Below are 18,206 nucleotides of genomic sequence, written 5' to 3'. Positions count from 1 at the left end.
TGAATTTTTTATTATGATCTCTGTTGGATTTCTCTACAAATCGCTGTCGCATTTCCCGTTCGTGCTCTTGGGCAGCCGACCTGATGATCTCATTCTCTCGCCTGCCAGGTGATTTTTCCGCGTTGAGACAGCTACCATTGCGGACTTCCACATAGGCAGCTGGCTCGAAATCCTTTCTCGAATAGGAAGACATCGCGGAAAAGGAGAAGTAGAGTGTAAACCAACTCTGCCGATGGCTCCAAATGAAATAAACTGCCAGCGGATTTCTACTACTTCAGGGCATTGCTCGAATTTATACATATAATTCTCAGTCATAATAAATAAATGACGGTAAACCAAACGCAATAAACATAAACAAATGCACGTTCTGTCGAGGCATCAACAAGTTGGTCAGTGCAAGCTGGTCAGTATCGAATAACCACGGAGTGCTTTTGGAAACTCAAGGTTCTATTATTGAGGTAGGAAGCCATGGAAATTAAGGTGCTTTCTAAAAAGCTTTTGCTAGTAGCTTGCTGTTGGTCCTTTAAAGCTAACTGCAAAAGCTTTTTAGGTTCATGTCTTCATTGTGGTGAGTTTCCTTTCTCATCAGTATTGTTATTGTTGGGATAGGCTCTGTTTGTAAGGGATTTTATTCCCTTTTGAGTAAAAGAATCAAGAAGTGCTAAGTTGACTTAAAGCTTTTTTATAAAAGAAAATGTTAAATCTTAAAGGCATCCACGGCTATATAAATACCTATATATCATAAAAATGATTGCTCTACAATTCAACAATCTAACTTTTGTGGAAAAACAAACAAACAGCTTAAGTCGACAAACTTCAGTTTACTTAATATTTTAATCCGTTGTTTCTGCAGGCTAAATGGCTAACGAACATGGCTAATTTAAGCAGGTTGTTTCTATTTATGCCATGTCAAGGCCATGCATTAGAGCTGAAATTATTGATTAATTTAGCCGGTGTCAGTGCCACCACCCCCGCGAACAACCTTTGGGCTAAATAAATTATGGACTACTGTGCAGTGGTGGTCGGCGACAAGTTCATCACGCGTGGTAACATCGGAATAATGGAAGGTGCCATTGCGTCCGAGCACCAAAACAAAGCCAGCCCAAAGCCACGGAGCACACCCCATTCAATTAAGGACATCGACAGTGCCGCCAAGGATTAAAAATTCGATTTACGGAGCAGGCCATGAGGCGTAAAAAAACAATTTATCGTCACGCACTTCGGAACTTTTAATCAAATACTGGGATTTCAATCAGAAACAATTGGGTTTTAATTGGTTCGTTGGCATATAAGCAGTAAATACACTGTAGAATCAATTAACCACTTTTGCTTTAGCAGATTTTTATCTTTTTAAGGCGACGAACATTCATAAAGTATATTGCTATTCAGTTGTTATCACAGTTATTTAATAATTGTTTAAAAAAAATTGGTTCGCCTTAAAAGAACATGGTTTTTCCGTTTCCAACTATCATTCATCTTTCAAACTTATGTACATATGTGGCCCACTTTAATATTCCTTATGGCCTGACGGCCACATGTCGTATACTTGATTAAGTAAAAGTGTTTTTTTTTTTCTAATACCAACCATGACCAAGAACAACACAACTATGCCCCAAAATCGCACAACACACATTTGACCAAATAAAGCTGGCGCCAGTCGGAGCCAAAAAAAAAGGAAGGCGAAAACATAAACCGTAGGAGATGGAAAAACAAGAAAACGAAGCTGTTATTTTGGTTGGAAATCCCCGGTGGAAATTCCTTCCATTCCCATGCACAGCCAATCGAATGTGTGTCGTTGCACCGACTTGTTGCACTCACTTTTGAGCCGCTGCCATCGCCCGATGCTTCTGCCGCATCCTGTGGCAGGTGCAGCTGGGAGGCGGCCGGAGTGGGCAGAGGCGTGGCCACGCCGGGTGCCATCTCCGCGCCGTAGTAATCCGCCACACTGGGCACCAGCAGCACGCCCACCTTGTTGCGGGCCACCTGCTGGGTGGTGTTGCGTCGATGCCGCGCAGGCAACATCATTCGATGGGCCACCAAAGCCATTATCACCGAATATCAGTGATCGGAAAACACACGCGCGTATATTCAAATATTTTTGAAATATATTTCCTTTTGCGGAGCAGCACACGCGGAAGGAAAATCAAAGCTGCGTTTGCCTTAAGGAAACGCTCGACGCCAACTGAAAGACACCAAAAAAAAGTGGAAAAAGAAAAAACAAGCAGCGAACGAAAACGGAAAGCGAAACATTCAACGCACCGGAAAGAGGCGAAAGACGAAAGGAAATGGCCGACAGCGCGCTCGCTCACTCTCACACACACAAGCAAGAAGGCATTTGTCCTTTTTATAAGCGTGTGTGTAGAGTGTGTGTGTGTGTGTGCCTGTGTATGTGTGTGTGCGCCTACTAAACGCCGCATGTTTGATGAGCGTTTTGTTGTTGCTCCTTTAACGTTAATATTAATGGCGGAATCACATTGTCTGCCGAGCGTGTCTGTGCGACTCCAAGCTGCGCGTGTGTTGGTGTGGCGACTGTCGTGTCTGCGCGAGTGTGAGTGGCCGCGTCTGTGTGCCTCAGTTTACCAACACGTGCACGCCACATTTAATAAGCGAAAGCCGAAAAACAAGCAGGAAACATGGCGCAAATGTAATATTTGTTGTTAAAATAAAATGACGAAACGGAAAACAAGTTGGAACATAATAAAGTGGCATTCTCACGCTGGCGACTTCTGTACATCCTTTCGAAAATATTCGAGATATTCCCTTAACTTACATTATATATATTTCACTGAGTTAACCTTCAAAAATGACAAAACTTTTCCAGATTTCTCCAGTTTACCAATTGCAAGGTAATTAAATTTAAGTTAAAGCTTCTGATAAAGGTAAATTGAAAGTTTTCCCAAAATTGCGATCAATAACGTGAGTATCAAAGATCTTGAATCAGGATGCTGAGCAGATTGGGCCGGAGTGGTTGGACCGGTGTGCGCTGCTTTGCCAATGACATTCGCTTTGGAGCCGAGGCGCGCTGCCTGCTTATGCAGGGCGTGAACGTCCTGGCCAACGCGGTGGCCACCACTCTGGGCCCGAAGGGCAGGAACGTGCTCATCGAACAGCTGCTGATCTCGCCGCGGATCACCAAGGATGGCATCACGGTGGCCAATAACGTGCAGCTGGGGAATCGCCGGCAGGATATGGGAGTTCAATTGCTGCGCCAGGCCACCAATAATACCAATAATAAAGTGGGCGATGGCACCACCACGGCCACAATTCTGGCCCGTGGAATAGCCTGCCAGGGAATGCATGTGTTGCGCAAGAGCAAGGTGAACGTCCAACTCCTGCGGGAGGGCATTCTCGAGGGATCGCGCGCTGTGTGCGATGCTCTAGGTGAGATGTCCCAGTCGGTGGATACCATTGGCCAAGTGGAGGCAGTGGCCAAGGTGGCCCTGAATGGAGACGAACGGCTGGCAGAGCTTATTGGTGACGTGATTTTGGAGCTGGGCGACAGCGGCGTCATCCTGCTGAAGGAATCTCACAGTCCCATCGATGAGGCTAAGATCCAGGAGGGTCTAACCCTCGCTTCGGGCTACTGTTCGCCATTCTTTGCCAGGCAATCTCATACCCTGGAATTGGAGAATTGCTTGTTGTTGCTTACAATGGCCAAAATTGATCAAGTGGATCAGATCCTTCCCGCTCTCGAGTGGGCGAGATTAAAGGAACGACCCCTTCTGATCATTGCCAAAAATTTTGGTAGCGATTTGCTTAAGATCTTAGTGCTCAATAATCTGCAAGGTCGAGTTCAGGTCTGTGCTGTGAAGGCCCCAAACTTTGGGGACGAGCAGTGCGAGGAAATGGAGGATTTAGCTTTTGCTACGGGTGCCCATCTTCTGGAGGATGCCTCCAGTCTGGTGGATCTCAGCGAGGAGGATCTGGGTGAGGTGCGGGAGGCGGTGGTGGACGCCAAGGAAACGCACCTTTTGCAACCGATCAATGTGAACGAGGAGCAGGTGCAGTCCCGCATCCAGCACATTCGTGAGCTGATCGATGAGGCTTTCACCGATGTGGAACTGGACCGCCTGAAAACACGACTTGGTCGCTTGCAGGGCCAACTGGCCACCATTTTCGTGGGCGGTACCAGTGAGCTGGAGGTGAGCGAGCGAAAGGATCGCTTCAACGATGCCCTTCACGCCGTTCGAGTGGCCATAAGTGATGGTGTGGTTCCCGGAGGAGGAACCGCCTATCTTCGATGCATTCCAGTTTTGGACGAGTTGCCGCCAACCGAGATAATGGAGCACCAGGTTGGCAGGGAAATTGTAAAGGACGCTCTACGGCTACCATGCTATACGATCGCCCGCAATGCTGGAGTGGACCCCAATGAGGTACTACGTCGTGTTTTAAAGGGCAGTGGCAACTACGGATATGATGCCTCCGCTGACGAATTTGACGATCTTGTGGTCCGGGGAATTGTGGATCCCACAAAAGTGTTACAGTCAGCCATGACGGCTGCCGCCGGAATTGCTTCTCTTTTGGCCACCACCGAGGTGCTAATCACTAGACAACCCACCAAACCGAAGATTCCCAAAAATCAGGTTACCAGGGATCTGGCTAAACTTGTTGGAATGTAGGTTAGATAGTGCGTTTTGGAGAAAGAAAAAGAAAGCCCTAAATTCTATGTTGAAAAAATAAATGGTTAATACAAAGAAAAAATAAAATAATTTCGAGTTTCTTGTGTCCAAATAATTTTAGCCATTTCCATCTCCCATTTTTTATTTTCAAGTTAGTTACTTTTGCAGTGTACTTCTCGATACCCTGACATTTATGACTTGTTTCCTTGTCGAATCCCTAATTAGAACATATATGAGCACGCATGCCACATTCAATAGACCCGAAGACTCCGGATCCGGCTCCTTTGCCACCCACAAACACTCAGTCATAACTTGACGTCCTCCGTCTCCTGTTCCTCCACTTCGACACGCGCCCAACTTGACCTTAACCATTTGCTGCGCTTTGTTTGGGTGCCAATGGACAACAAACAAAATATGAAAGCATTTGTGGCTTGAGTTTGGGTTTATTTCGGGGGGTAGAAGGAAATGTCAGGAGGCGCATTCCTATTTATCATGATATATGGGCGTTACATAGGAGGTTCTATATGTCGCTGGGGCGAGCATATACAGCGTTGTCATTAACGGTGATTAGGGACACTTAAGTGCGTCAGTTTGCATCACGTATACGCCACGATGGACTGGCCAAGGGAAACATCTGTTTACTAAGGAGGTTGACCTTCCCATACAGGCCGAGCATGCATAATTAAACGGCTTGGAATATTTTAGGGTCAGTGCCACAAAGGGTCGTTGTTCGTTTTCGCTGGCCACAAAATTGCATTCATCAATAATGCAAATGCAGGGCCCTCTTAAAAGCCAAATCAATACAATTTCACGGATAAGAAAAACAAGTGTTTGTTTTTTTTTTTTTCTTTTTTAGCCAAGGTGCCTGAGAACTTTGCAACACTTACGATGTTCCGAAAGGTAAACCTATAGGGGAGCTTAGTGAGTAGACTTACCTTGACACGAAGATACAGATACGGATACAGATACAGCTAAGCATATACATTTAGATAGATGGGCGGTACGATAACGGTGCCTGGGCGGACGCCGTGTCTAGCGGTTCTTGAGAAATCGCAGCATTTTCTTTTCCGCCGCCCGATTCTTGGCCTACGCCAGTGTGCAAAATGATATGGGATTGTGCTGGTTGTGATGGCTGCGAAAGAGATGTAGAAAATAGTAATACCCATCGGGATTAGCAATGGCGATTCCTGCAGTCCTAGTCCTAGCCCACGTATGCTCCATTTCATTTGTGCTCGCTCCAGTTACAAAATCCAATGGCAAAACAAGCCTGACAAGTTGTCGCCTTTTGTTTTAGCAACGCCACCGGCTCAAAAAAGGAAGGAAGCCCAAAGAACAACAGCAGTGCGGCCATGTCTGGCCGAACATGTATATATAAATATATATACGCCAGATACCCCAAAAACACACTCCCACGAGCACACACACCCATTCGAGGTCCTCAACGATTCCGAGGATTTCCCGCTTATTCGGCTTTGTTTTTGCCCCGTTGTCTGACAACTTCCGACTTTCGCGGTGGCGGCCCATAAATCAAAATGACCCGAAATTCTCACGATAGAAAAATACACAAAAATATGTTGGACTTATTTTTATAAAAATTAAAGCTATCTCTTTTTGTAGCTTAGAAACTAATTTTTAAGGATAGTGTTATCTTTGTCAAAACATTCGGCCAAAATTAAAATAAAATATTTCTATAAACATAATTTCTTAAACTCCAATTTTTGATTTATATAAATTTTTAGATTGATGATGATAGTTAATAAAAAAAAATAAATAATTTTAATTTCAATGTAGTAAGAAAAATTCCGTTGGGAAATTAAAAAATTAACGGCATAAGTTCCAATAGGAAATCATATTCTAAAGCAAGCAAAGTTCCACACCATCCCATCCAAGTTCCCCACCAGCTAGCGGAGATATGCTTTCGGTATCTGAAATATACCAGATTTGAGGGATATCCAACACCCCTTGTGTGGTCACACAACCAGTGCTGTAAAACGCATTCGCAGCGTAATCAAAGGTTATTTTCGGTTTGGAAATGTTTATATTAGTTTGATAAGACCAAATGGCAAATCTCAGTCCGTTTGTCTACTGGTCGCAGACCAAGCAAACCCTATTACTGAAAGTGGACCTCAAAGATGCCAAGGTAGGTGGGCATGCATTTGCATAGGTACCATTTTGCCAACCACAAGTGAAAAATCAATAATGTTAAATGAAAATGTATTTCTAGGGCGCCATCGCGGACTTTTCGCCGGTTTCGGTGAATTTCAGTGCCAACGGCCACGGAGCTCGTGGAGTGAATGCCTACAAGTTCGAGCTGCACTTCTACGCCCTGATCGACGACGAGAATGCCACCTTCGTGGTCAGCGACAACAAGATCGAACTTCAGATACGCAAACTGGAGCCGGAGTGGTGGCCCCGCCTGGTGGCCACACCCCAGAAGCCCCACTGGCTCAAGATCGACTTCGATCGCTGGCGCACCGAGGACGACGTCGAGGTGGAGGAGAAGCCGCGCGATGTGCGCCAGGACTACGAGAAGGAGTACGCCGATCTCCAGAAGCGCGAGCTGGGTTACATTAAGGGTAAGATAGATCTTACCCCACTTGCATTCGTCATGTGATAACAACCCCCTTTTGTTTATCCCACAGAGAAAACCAAGAAGGTATACATGATCTTTTACAACCTGGCCATGTTCGTGGGCTACCTGTATATTATGGTTGTAATGGGAGTACTCTACTATCGCGATGGTGTCGATAGCATAGGGAAAACCTACGCCAATGTGGGCAACGCCTTCAAGTTTATCCAGTTGCTGCAGTATCTGGAGGTGATGCACCCCATGTTCGGTTACACCAAGGGCAGTCCTGTGGTGCCCTTCTTCCAGGTGTCCGGACGAAACTTCATCCTGTTTCTCATGATCGACATGGAACCGCGCATGTATGCGAAGCCCGTCGTTTTCTACGTTTTTATAATATGGTCTCTGGTCGAATTGGTGCGGTGAGTGCGCGGCGACTTTATCGGAATATGGATAAATGTCTTATCTACTGAACTTTACCCCCACAGATATCCCTACTACTTGGCTCAATTGCTGGGCCGCGAGGTGGGCCTGCTCACCTGGCTGAGGTACACCATCTGGATACCGCTCTATCCAATGGGCATCCTGTGCGAGGGCATTATCGTATTGCGCAATATTCCCTACATCGAAGAGACGAAACGGTTTACCGTGGAAATGCCTAATTCCTGGAACATCACCTTTGACATGGTTCTCTTCCTGAAAATATACCTAATGCTGCTGATCGTGCCGGGCAGCTACCTAGTTATGTCGCACATGGCCAAGCTTAGGTCCAAAAAGCTCGGAAAGGGGCGCGCCAAGCGCCAACAGCACCTTCACGCCGACTAGTCAACACACTGCCTGGATCAAGGCATGTCAGTACGATTTCCTATTTTCTTTTAAAGTAAGCAAAAGTCCAAAGAAATATCTACATCCACCATATATTGCAACATTGACGTTCATTAAAATTTTCTATCTAAGTGCAAATGTAAGTTGTTTCCATAACATAGTGGTTATTCTGCTCATATTCGAGAAAATTTAATTTTGGGAGTAGTTGGTAATAATGCCTTACTTACATTCAATAGTCCCAGGAGTATTCAAATTGTTTATATTCATATAAAAAGTTGACATTATTGGCACACTTTAGGAACTTTATAGAAAAAATTTGTATCTCCTTAGACTACCTTAGGCTTGGTACAAGGCATCTGCTAGTCGAGGCAAACTACCTCTCTTGTTGGTTTATAAAGAAACGTGCTTGCGTAATTCATATGTTTTTGAACAAAGCCAACATACCAAAAGATTACGCGCACTGAGGGTAAGCATCCTGTCAGGCATTGGATTTTGTTCCTCTCTTGCCGTTTGATGGGTAATCCAATTTGCACTCGAGGACGATGCACAACTAGCTGCTGATCCACTTGACCCGGAACTGGCTTTGAATTCCAGGTGAAGCTCACTGCCAGCTCCCAACTTAGTCATTTCTTCAAGAGTGCCTCACATGCAGGGCGTTTATTATTTATGGCAAGTATTACGTGGATACCCTTTAACTATAACCGGATTCAAGTTCTGTCCCGAACATAAATTGAAAGTGGGTGGATATAGCCGGTCGAATGGCGTTTGTGGCTTGTGTGGCTTGTAGGTGAGCGTGCTGGCACCTTCTTCACATGGCTTCAACAAAGTGGAACACTAATGGATTTGACGATAGTGCAGCTGGCAGTTGTCACCTGCTGTTGGCGATATTAATGATTCTCGACCGGCCCGCCAATTCGTCCAACAAGCCAGCGAAATTTATCCCCATCAAGTCCCATTTCGCGTGAAATATTCATTGCAATTTGCACTTTCGTTCGCTCGCCCGGCTCGCCTGCACTTTTTTCTCGATTCCTCCAGTTTTTGTGGGTCCCGCATGGAAGTGTGTCCCGACCCGGGGTTAACGTTCAACTAATCACCGACCGTGGCCAGCCGGCAGCTAATAAACCTCCGGGAGAACGGCCTGCTCACTAGCTGATAAATGGGTTTTTGATTAATGCCGAGTGCGATTGATTTTCGGCCACTGGGCGAAGTGGAACCAGCGGTTTAGCCAGCCACTCGGTGTCTGAAAAATGTGCGGACTTATCCCATCTGACAGCAGTCGTCGGTTGAGGAGATGTGGAGGAAGTGCAGCCATCAGCAGTCGCTTGCATTCATGATTTAACGCCTTCTGTAGTTTTTCACTCGGCCTGCGCCCCTGCATTTTGGGACTCCCCCCATTTGAGGTGGTCGTTTATCAACCGCGCCTCTGGCCGCGCAGCCCACTGGGCAAGGTCAGCAGCTAAGCCACGCGCCCGAAACCAAAAATATGAACAATTGGCCCAGCGTAAATTGCACGCAATCAAAGATAAGTGCGCCTGGTTGCCAGGCGATGGGGGAAATCCAATACCAAAGCTGTCAGGTTGCCAGCATGGGGACAGTGGAACATGGAATCTATTAAGCGAAATATTAAATCAACACTTTGGAGTGCTTAGGAAAAAATTACGTATACGCCACCGAGACGCTGCTTACAGCTATTACAGGATTTGAAACTAAATGAAGATTTTCTTATATTAATCATTTTCATCTGAATCCAGTTAATCTCTAACTTAATTGGAAAATCATTCTTAGAAATTCCAATAATTCGAACTTTCTAGTTTAACTTGATTAGTAGAAAAGTGATTTATTTGTGCTCACGAAGCAGATTGAAATGCAATCTTAAACTTATACGCATTGCTTATTTTGCAGGCCATCTGTATCCCATGGCTATGGTGTGATTTCCTGTCAATATATAATGAGTGCATCAGTTGGCGCGTGGAGCACAGAGAAACCGAAGAAAAGGAAACCGCACCCGACCAACTCTGCACTCTGCAGTCTGCACTTGTTAATGACCTCTTTGTGTCGGACATCGAAATGCATTTCCTGGCCGGGCCACATGGCACGAAAGTGTGCAATAAAACTTCCACTAATTGCAGGACATAACCGCAACGAGGTTGCAGCCACACACACACACACCCCACACAAAGTGCCGAAAGTTGCACGAAGTTGATTGCATTTAAAGGAGCACAAAGGATGCAAGGATTTGAAATGTACGTCGTGGAACTCTCAGGATATTTTAATTACATTTATTAGCTTAATATCAATTAATTAAATCGAGTTGCTGACACTTTATCATTGCCAAACGAACTTCACCCCCTTGTTGAAAGTTCATTGGGGCATTGAAAAGTAAGCCTAATAATCTGCATACATTGAAAGTGGCGAGAAAGCCGGCAATGAAAAGCAATAAAATCCCATGTAATAAAAGCCATGTATAGTACGTGTATGAATTGTGGCCAAGTAGGTATCAGCAAATACTATACCGCATATATGCGGAATATACATTTATACGCCGTATGCATTTGCAATGATTTGTGTGCTCAAATGGCTGGAGACATCGTCAATGGAGCCACCAAAAGCTGACTCAGAGCCAGCAACAATTTAGCATTTTGCATCCGCTTTCGATTCGAATTGCTGCTGCTAGTGGTGCTGATGGAGCTGATGGCGCCAGGCCAGAAATCCATTGATGGCATCCGTACGATCCAACCATCCTAGCCCCTTGTGAGCCACACATCCTTACTTTATGGCTACTAAGTAGTTCAACGCCAGGGAATCCCAGCTTGAATTTCTAGCCACTGCGAAAGGAATGTGGCAAACGGTTGGCCTTAGAATCACGTAGCCAAAAGCCCTGGCAATGGGCAGCATCGGTTTTATTATAGTTTTCTTCGCAAAACTCGTGATAAATGAAAGGCAGTGGCAAACAGATGTTTGTGATAACTACTCACACCCAGATTCCAGGACTCGGACTTCGGCTTCAAGTGTAAGTTTATGAAAAATGAGCCCAGATGATTATACAATGGCAGCTGCAAAGTGTTGGGGCAGCAATCAAATGTCATCACTTACAAACTTTTTGAGGGGCACAGCAGCACAAAGGCAAAGCGAAATATAATTCAACTGAGCATTTTTACAATCAAAATTGAACTGGATGCCGCACTCAAAGCGAATCACAATGTTGAATTGCAAAAAGATTGAATTTCCGCCATTCAGTTGGCTGTAGAAAAGTAATTTATCATAGCGCGCAGTTGTTAAATAGTAATGAGTTTTAAAAAATGCAGTTGATGTTGCATTTTTAATTTGGGGAATTTAAGTTCTAGCTTATATACGAAAGTATAGTGGAAATATTTCAGTTTTTAAGTTTTAAGACCAAGCGTTATAAATAAGTGTTCTAGCTGTGTCCCTTGCCCCATGACCCTTACTCTTTTGTTCGACTCGCCCACAAAGTGTTGGCCAGCGGGCAGGCAATGAATCTTCAAAGACGCTCTGCAGGACCACCCAACCCACCCACTTTGATGGTGGCTTGTGGGTGGTGGGTGGACAAAAGGCCACGCAATCGTGCGGCAAAAAAAAAGGGCTGACAGTGTAGGGAGCGCAAGTTGGCCAAATGTTTTTCTCTGCCCTCTTGGTTATTACATATATTTTCACTTATATCTGGCTGGGAATTGGCTTGGCTCGCCACTTTGGGCCTGAATCGGCCTATTTGGAGAAAGGGCTCCAGTGCTCGACTCAACTGAGCAATGAAGGCCAGCGCAATTACCGAAGTGGATAATTAGAGTTTGAAGAGGAGGCCATGAGGGTGCTTAAAGCATGTGCCTGAATAAATATTTAAGCAACTCTGCCCGTATAAATTGCAAATATTATTGCCCACGAATGCCCATGGTTATGATGTGGTGACTTTGGCAAATAATAATGTGGAATAAAAGCGTGCAGCTTTGGAAAAATTAATTTTTATTCATGCAGAAGAGCAGCAGTTCATGTTTATTTATGCACACATCAGCTGTTAAAATTCATTTAAGACCAAATGGCATTTTATCTGCGCACACAAAGCACCCGAATGTTTTGGAATTTAAAATTTAATTAAAATCTCATGCGAAAAATGACACAATCCAGGCAGAATACATTGTTGGAAACAAAAGGAAGGACCCTCAACAAGGACCAGCTCATCCAAAAGCCTAAGCCAGCTGGGATATTTGGACGAGGGCTCAAACACTGTCCACTTTGTGGGTCCCTCGGTGAATTAAAAATTTACAGCAATGAAAAGCTTTTTAAACGTGATTAATTTGATATTCTTTACATTGTTTCTTTGCAACTTGTTTTAAGAAGCAGCTAAGGCGCGTGGAAATAATATTAATTTCAGTATCTGGCAGTTTCTAACTTGTATATACATTACTATTTTTTCTTATCATCGATTTAGCGGAAAATAATTCGTATAATAAGTGTCATAAATTCAACCGAAGCTGTAATTAACACATAATCATCATTTTAATTGAGCTAATTGATTAATGGCAATCGAGCGATTGTATGTTCCATTAAATGTTGCAAATGTTGATGCTAACGTCTGAGTTAATTATTGTGACAATTTATTAGTTGTTCAAATTAAAGCTCTTGCAATCTGAATATGAAGAGGAATTTATTATCGAATTCGTTGAAACACAAAGATTAACTGCATTAATTAGGTTAAACAGTCATAGAAGCTGTATGTTGATATGTTTTTATATTTTTCACTTTTATTGACATTATTATCATATTTTAAATATTACTTGTAAAATTACTTTGTTAATATATAATTTCCGATAAATTGGAAACGAAATCGTAAGGTCATCAGTTTGCTTAAAAATATGTTAAATTACTTAGGATGTATGTATCAATACTTTTTAAATAGTTAAAATAACTTTAGAACTTTAAGCAAGGCATGCAGATTAGCTTTGAAGGCCCAAGTTTGCCTCACCAGTGTGGATCTCTACGAGAATCTCAACTGAAAGAGAGTGAGTATATTCATCTAAAATATCTTAAAGTTTATTCAAGCCTCAGATTAGCGGCCCCGCATGCTTCTTTTGACCCTTCAGAACCCTGCGATTGTGCGGCATCGCGTAGCACAACTTGCTCCAGAAGAGCGGATCACCCCACTTGAGGTAGGTGTTCAGCTTGAGATAGGCCCGCAGTTCGCTATCGATGCCGTTCATGTGTTCCAGTTCCCGGTAGAGAATGATGATGATCCGCTTGCGTTTGTCCTGTAATGTGGCCTGGTAGGCAATACGGAATTCCATGCGGGCCCACACCGAATCGATGAAGTGCTGCGACAGCACGATGATCACCCGCTTCGAGTCGTCCACGGTGCGAACGATCTGCTCCGGAATACAGTCGCCCACCAGCCAGTCCCGATCGTGCAGACACAGCCGGAAGGGATGCGGACCACTCTCTAGCTTGGGCAAGAGCTTACTGATCAGCTCCTCGTCCTTGTGCGAGTACGAAATGAAGGCGTCGTAGGTCTTGTCCTTGTCCAGCTCCTCCTCGGAGACCCACCACAGGCACAGATTGTTGTTGTACATCCAGATCTTCAGCTCCTGCTGGAACATCAGGTAGAACACGGTGAGCAGACAAATGACGATCACCAGGCCACCGACCACACAGCTGATGAGCAGGACATACGATGGACATAGCTCGAAGGCCTCCATCTGCTGGAAAGCCTTTTTCTGCTTGGTGCACACAATATCGGCGATGTCCCGCACCCGCTGCGGATTGGTCCGCACAAAGAAGAGAAGCGACAAGGATTCACAGCCACAGGAGATGGGGTTTCCCGACAACGATAGGGTCATTGTGTTGTTCGGCTCCTGCAGGAACAATATGAACTCCTCGCTGAGTGACTGAATCTGATTGCCTCGCACATCCAGATGGGTGAGATTCTCGGGCAGCTGGTCACCGCTTCCAAGGGTGGTCAGGTTATTGTCCGACAGAAAGAGTCCACTCACATTGGCATAACCACTGTGTTCGCTCACGGCGGGCAGACTGGTGAGGCTATTGTTGCCCACCTTGAGCACCGTGCTCAGCAGCGTGGTGCGTGGCAAATCCGGAAGTTCCCCAAGGCTGGTTCCTCGACAATCCACGATCAGACTGCCGATGCTCCGCTGCACCCAGCAGATGCATCGGGGATCGCACTGCCACTCCGCCGACTTGTACTGGCAGGCCTCGTCATTGGTGCACACCACCGCCTCGTAGTTCATCAGTAGCGTGGCCCCGTAGAACTGTGTGTTCACCATCTCGATGTAGTTCAGACTGACCACATCTTGGAACACGCTGGGCGACATCGCGGTCAGCGAGTTCTTGTTCAGACGCAAAACGTTCAGCGAGGTCAATGGTGCGAAAATGGTGCTGCAGGATGGAGGAGGAGATCTCAGAGGGATTAGATTGACATTAATCAGAAAGTTCCGGGTTCCAAGTGGGGCTATCGTTATCTACATACCATCCTGAAACTATTTTCCTAATGCTGTACAATAACATTGATTCTTTTAGATAAGCTATCGAAAATATTTGTAGTTTGTACATGTTACTTACAATTTATTTAACAATATGAAAATGGTTTCTAAATAGTATTTCATAAGTGGATGAGGGATTAATAAGTAATTTTATGTTAAGCATAATATTCATGTTTGCGACATCTAATAATCATGAATGATTAATTTACAACGCCTTCCTTCTATTAAATTTATACTAAAACGTCTATGGCGTTGCTATGAAAAAAAGAAAACTACAAATAAAGTCTACAAATCAACATGATAATGCTTAGGTTTCAAGAAAATCAGTATAAAAAGTTTTGATTGTAAATCTCAATATTATTAAGAACATTGTTCAAAGCCATTTTTTAAGATCGGTGAAAAGTTAAAGGCTTTTTCTATAATTAAAATCTATCAGCCACAAAAATATCTAATTAATTTCTATTCGACCACATCTTATCAAACGACAATAAGATTGCCATAGACAAGAACTTTATAAAAAAAATAAAATACCTCTTACGTTTCTAATGGCTTCTTAGAAAGATAAAGATTCATAATGAATTGCTTAGAGATTCATAAAAGTATTTGTGGCGTAACAAATACGAAATAACAGTCTGATTTGGGCACAAATTACTACTCCCAGATAAGGATTAACCAATTAATAATGTTTGGCATACTTTTTGGCGCCAATCTGTGTACAATAATAATACTGCAATTAGTATCTGAACGATAGGAGCCGATAACCCCACTTGTCTGTCAGGGGGAGACATGGAACTCTCGATGAGCCATTACTCGTGCCTCGGGGTATTGATAAGGGAAATAGCAGCAGCCGCAACCACAGCGATAAGGCGGAGAAGAGTGCCTTCGATTAATTACTTTGGTTAGAAGCAAGTTCTCCAGTCCGGACCCTATCGCTAGGTGGGCCATCTATTAATCAGCGCAAGCAAGCAGGTGGCGAAAACAACAAACAGAACCCCCTTTTCCACCCACCTCGACAAGTTAGTCAGTCTATTTTTGGATAGATCCAGCAGCGTTAGATTCCCCAGGCCTTTGAAGACATCCTCGTGCAGAGTGACGATCGCATTGCAGGATAGATCCAGGGTCTTAAGATTGACCTGGTCCAGGAAAATTTCACCCGGAAGCTCCATGAGATCGTCGTTGCCATTCATCTTGATCAGCTGCAACTTGTTGGTGCCCTTGAACATGGTGCGATTCACACTACTTGTGGCGGACGCCAGGCGCACCTCCTCCAGATTAGTCATGGAACCGAAGAAGTGCGACTGCAATTGCTTGTCGCGCTCATTAGACGGACGTATGAGGGCGAGACTCAAGTTGCGCAGTTGCTGCAGTTCGCGGAGCAGTGGATTCCCGAATGACACTATACCCGGACTCTCGATGGTCAGCGTTTTCAGAGTTCCATTCACCGTGGACAGCATATTTCCCGGCAACGTTGTCACGTTCACGCTGAGATGCAGATCCCGAAGGGTGTCGAAACCGTGGAATATGGACTCCTGCAGCTCCGGCAGGTGGCTGTAGAACTTGAACTTCTTCAGGCCCGGAACTGAACCAAAGTGCCAGGTGGTAATGTTTTCGGGCTGCGAAGTTTCCATATACCCGTCGCCCGAGTTCAGAACGTCGCGTGTGACTACCGTTTCCAAAGTTCGATCGCGGAAAATAATCGTCTTCACTGTCTGCACACCCAAGGTCTCGAGCAACTCGCTCACGAACTTCTCCGGCCAGAAGATGTACGCATCGAACTCGATCTTCACCAGCGAACTGATATTGAAGCGCGGCAGCCACTGCAATTCGCTGGAGGCATAGTAGCTCATGTACAACGATGCGCCCGGCTCGGAAACCTCCAGCAGCATGGCGTACTCATCCGGACAATGGAACCGCACCACATTCCCCTCGGCGGCACAAGTGCACTGCGGACTAAGGCCCAAACAAAAGGTGGGCAGTGGTATGATCTGGCCCGTGGCAGCACGGAGCACCAGGTGGGCAAAAAAGAGCCACACTACCGGCAAATAGGTTAACATTTCGCGCACAATTCACTTGGCCGTTTCTTGGCATTTAATATTTATGATTATTTGGATTTCTGGTTTTCGCGACGAGCAGCAATTGCGACGTGGTTATGTGGACACGGCGAATGTTCGGCTATGACTAAATCACAGCTGTTTGGGGTCCCTGCCAATCAGCCAACTCGCTTATCAGGCCAAGCCAATTGGTCTGCAGACGGTTTTCTATTTTTTTATTTTTTATCTGTGCTTTCTTATCACGGCCTCTATCGCAGTCGAGAGCACCATTGACATGGCGCCTTTATCAGAATAGAGATGGCAGAAGGCAATCACTCGACCATTTTCACCCTTGATGGTATCTTAATGATGGGTCGCAAAGTTCAAGACCATTGTAAAATGGTTCGGTCAAAGAACGCAGGTAGTTTTCCATGCCCTGTTCTATCGATTTGTAAACTATGTACTCTGTTAGCTTAAAAAATAAGCAACCAAAATGTCAGTACATTTCATTAAATTTACTTAAAGTTAGTCCGATTTTGTACAGATACCCATCCCTATCACTATCCGTCGGCTTATAATCGGGGGTATTTGGCACCACATGAATCATTTGAATACAACTAATTCGACATTCATCTTAATTTCCAAGACACATAAATTTAAAGATAACGTATTTTTAATACCCTACTTTTGGCTATCTTGCGGAATTTATTTATGCCCAAATGTCATAATGTTAATGGCTCGCTCATGTTCGTTGTTTCTGCATTTCGTAGCCGCCGATAAGAAGTGTTTATATATTTTTTCTATTTCGTAGTGACAACTTTGAGCGGTAACTTTCAAGTGTTTGCACGTTCACAGAAAACAGCCGTCGTGAGTCAGCGAACACAAAATAACTTGGTAGTCACACAGGCCGTATTCTATCTTAGTGGCATAATTTTGGGCTCTCTAACTTTTTAAATTACAGACTTAGGTATTTCCGGCACTAATCAGTTAGTGGAATGTGTACTCTTAGACTCGTAACCCGTTAATATCCTTGATTCAGGATATTGGTCGAGGGGTTTTAACAGGAAAATAAATAACTCATGGGAATTAAACTGTTTTTCATCCATTAAAAAAGGTGCCCGCCATGAATATTCGATGAGAGGAGCCAATATTTCGCCCTAAGCCGCGCCTTGAACTGTCACGCATGGAACATATCCTGACACATCCTGACAGGTGTGTGGCATGCCACGCCGGAGCTTATCGAGCCTCGACATCTGAAGAGTGGGACAGACGCTCAAAAATAAATAAGGGCCGTGCTGGGCCAAGTCAATCACTTAAATCGCTGCGTCGAAGGATGTGGCCTTGAACGCGCCAAGGACAGCCCGTCATTATGGACTTTGGCCCATTGTCGAGTTGCCAAAAGTTGCTGCGCTCAAGTTGAGCCGTCTTCATTATAAGTTGCTCATAATTCATTTCGCGTTGGCGGACAGAAACTCAATTAACAGTTTTTCGCTCCCGCCAGGGACATTGGGCCAAAAGTTTTGAGCGACATTTTAATTGGGTGAGCCCGCTCAACTCATGCAGTGCAGCATCGCCACAGGACACACACATCAAAAGTGACCTTTTTTGGGCCCGACTAAATGTGAAAAGGCAAACACAATTACACGCCCAATTACACAAGCGGCAG

The 18,206-nt window shown here is 44.7% G+C and overlaps 5 protein-coding genes across 7 annotated transcripts in view; 2 read left to right on the top strand and 3 right to left on the bottom strand.

Annotated features, from left to right (window-relative positions):
• The window catches only part of LOC27209149, a 51,126-nt gene that overhangs the window by 14,398 nt on the left and 18,522 nt on the right, over positions 1-18,206 (bottom strand). For all 3 annotated transcript variants that reach the window (XM_016184643.3, XM_039291013.1, XM_039291014.1), the window contains one exon: positions 5,555-5,751. The gene's annotated coding sequence lies outside the window, so the exon portion shown is untranslated. The remainder of the gene's footprint in view (positions 1-5,554; positions 5,752-18,206) is intronic.
• Positions 150-2,718, bottom strand: LOC27208414. Its single transcript, XM_016183993.3, is given in 3 exon segments — positions 150-1,674; positions 1,677-1,736; positions 1,738-2,718. Coding segments are annotated over 3 exon segments (438 nt in total). The 5' UTR covers positions 2,047-2,718; the 3' UTR covers positions 150-1,605.
• LOC6732216 (heat shock protein 60A) lies at positions 2,787-4,706 on the top strand. The gene is made up of 2 exons (XM_016178311.3): positions 2,787-2,879; positions 2,930-4,706. Exon 2 carries the CDS (start codon positions 2,943-2,945, stop codon positions 4,617-4,619), a length of 1,677 nt encoding a protein of 558 aa, XP_016024895.1. The 5' UTR covers positions 2,787-2,879; positions 2,930-2,942; the 3' UTR covers positions 4,620-4,706.
• On the top strand, positions 6,575-8,148 carry LOC6732215 (very-long-chain (3R)-3-hydroxyacyl-CoA dehydratase 3). Its single transcript, XM_002079308.4, has 4 exons — positions 6,575-6,759; positions 6,844-7,195; positions 7,262-7,607; positions 7,674-8,148. The coding sequence occupies exons 1-4, from the start codon at positions 6,679-6,681 to the stop codon at positions 8,008-8,010; spliced, it is 1,116 nt and encodes a 371-aa protein (XP_002079344.1). The 5' UTR covers positions 6,575-6,678; the 3' UTR covers positions 8,011-8,148.
• Positions 13,065-17,556, bottom strand: LOC6732214 (protein toll). Its single transcript, XM_002079307.4, has 2 exons — positions 15,519-17,556; positions 13,065-14,406 (listed from the first exon to the last, which is right to left on the bottom strand). Exons 1-2 carry the CDS (start codon positions 16,562-16,564, stop codon positions 13,065-13,067), a joined length of 2,388 nt encoding a protein of 795 aa, XP_002079343.1. The 5' UTR covers positions 16,565-17,556.

This window comes from Drosophila simulans, chromosome 2L (genome assembly GCF_016746395.2).
Source record: "Drosophila simulans strain w501 chromosome 2L, Prin_Dsim_3.1, whole genome shotgun sequence".
NCBI classification, from domain to species: Eukaryota; Metazoa; Arthropoda; class Insecta; order Diptera; family Drosophilidae; genus Drosophila; species Drosophila simulans.
The sequence above is the reverse complement of the archived record's forward strand: the minus strand, read 5'-3'. Positions and strand labels throughout refer to the sequence as shown.

Excerpts from the sequence above, each read along its gene's own strand:
- LOC6732214 (XM_002079307.4), bottom strand. The coding sequence starts at position 16,564 with ATGTTAACCTATTTGCCGGTAGTGTGGCTCTTTTTTGCCCACCTGGTG. Across the intron at positions 14,407-15,518 it reads AGACTGACTAACTTGTCGAG|CACCATTTTCGCACCATTGA; the intron begins GTGGGTGGAAAA and ends TCCATCCTGCAG.
- LOC6732215 (XM_002079308.4), top strand. The coding sequence starts at position 6,679 with ATGGCAAATCTCAGTCCGTTTGTCTACTGGTCGCAGACCAAGCAAACC. Across the intron at positions 6,760-6,843 it reads TGGACCTCAAAGATGCCAAG|GGCGCCATCGCGGACTTTTC; the intron begins GTAGGTGGGCAT and ends ATGTATTTCTAG. Across the intron at positions 7,196-7,261 it reads CGAGCTGGGTTACATTAAGG|AGAAAACCAAGAAGGTATAC; the intron begins GTAAGATAGATC and ends TTTATCCCACAG.
- LOC6732216 (XM_016178311.3), top strand. The coding sequence starts at position 2,943 with ATGCTGAGCAGATTGGGCCGGAGTGGTTGGACCGGTGTGCGCTGCTTT.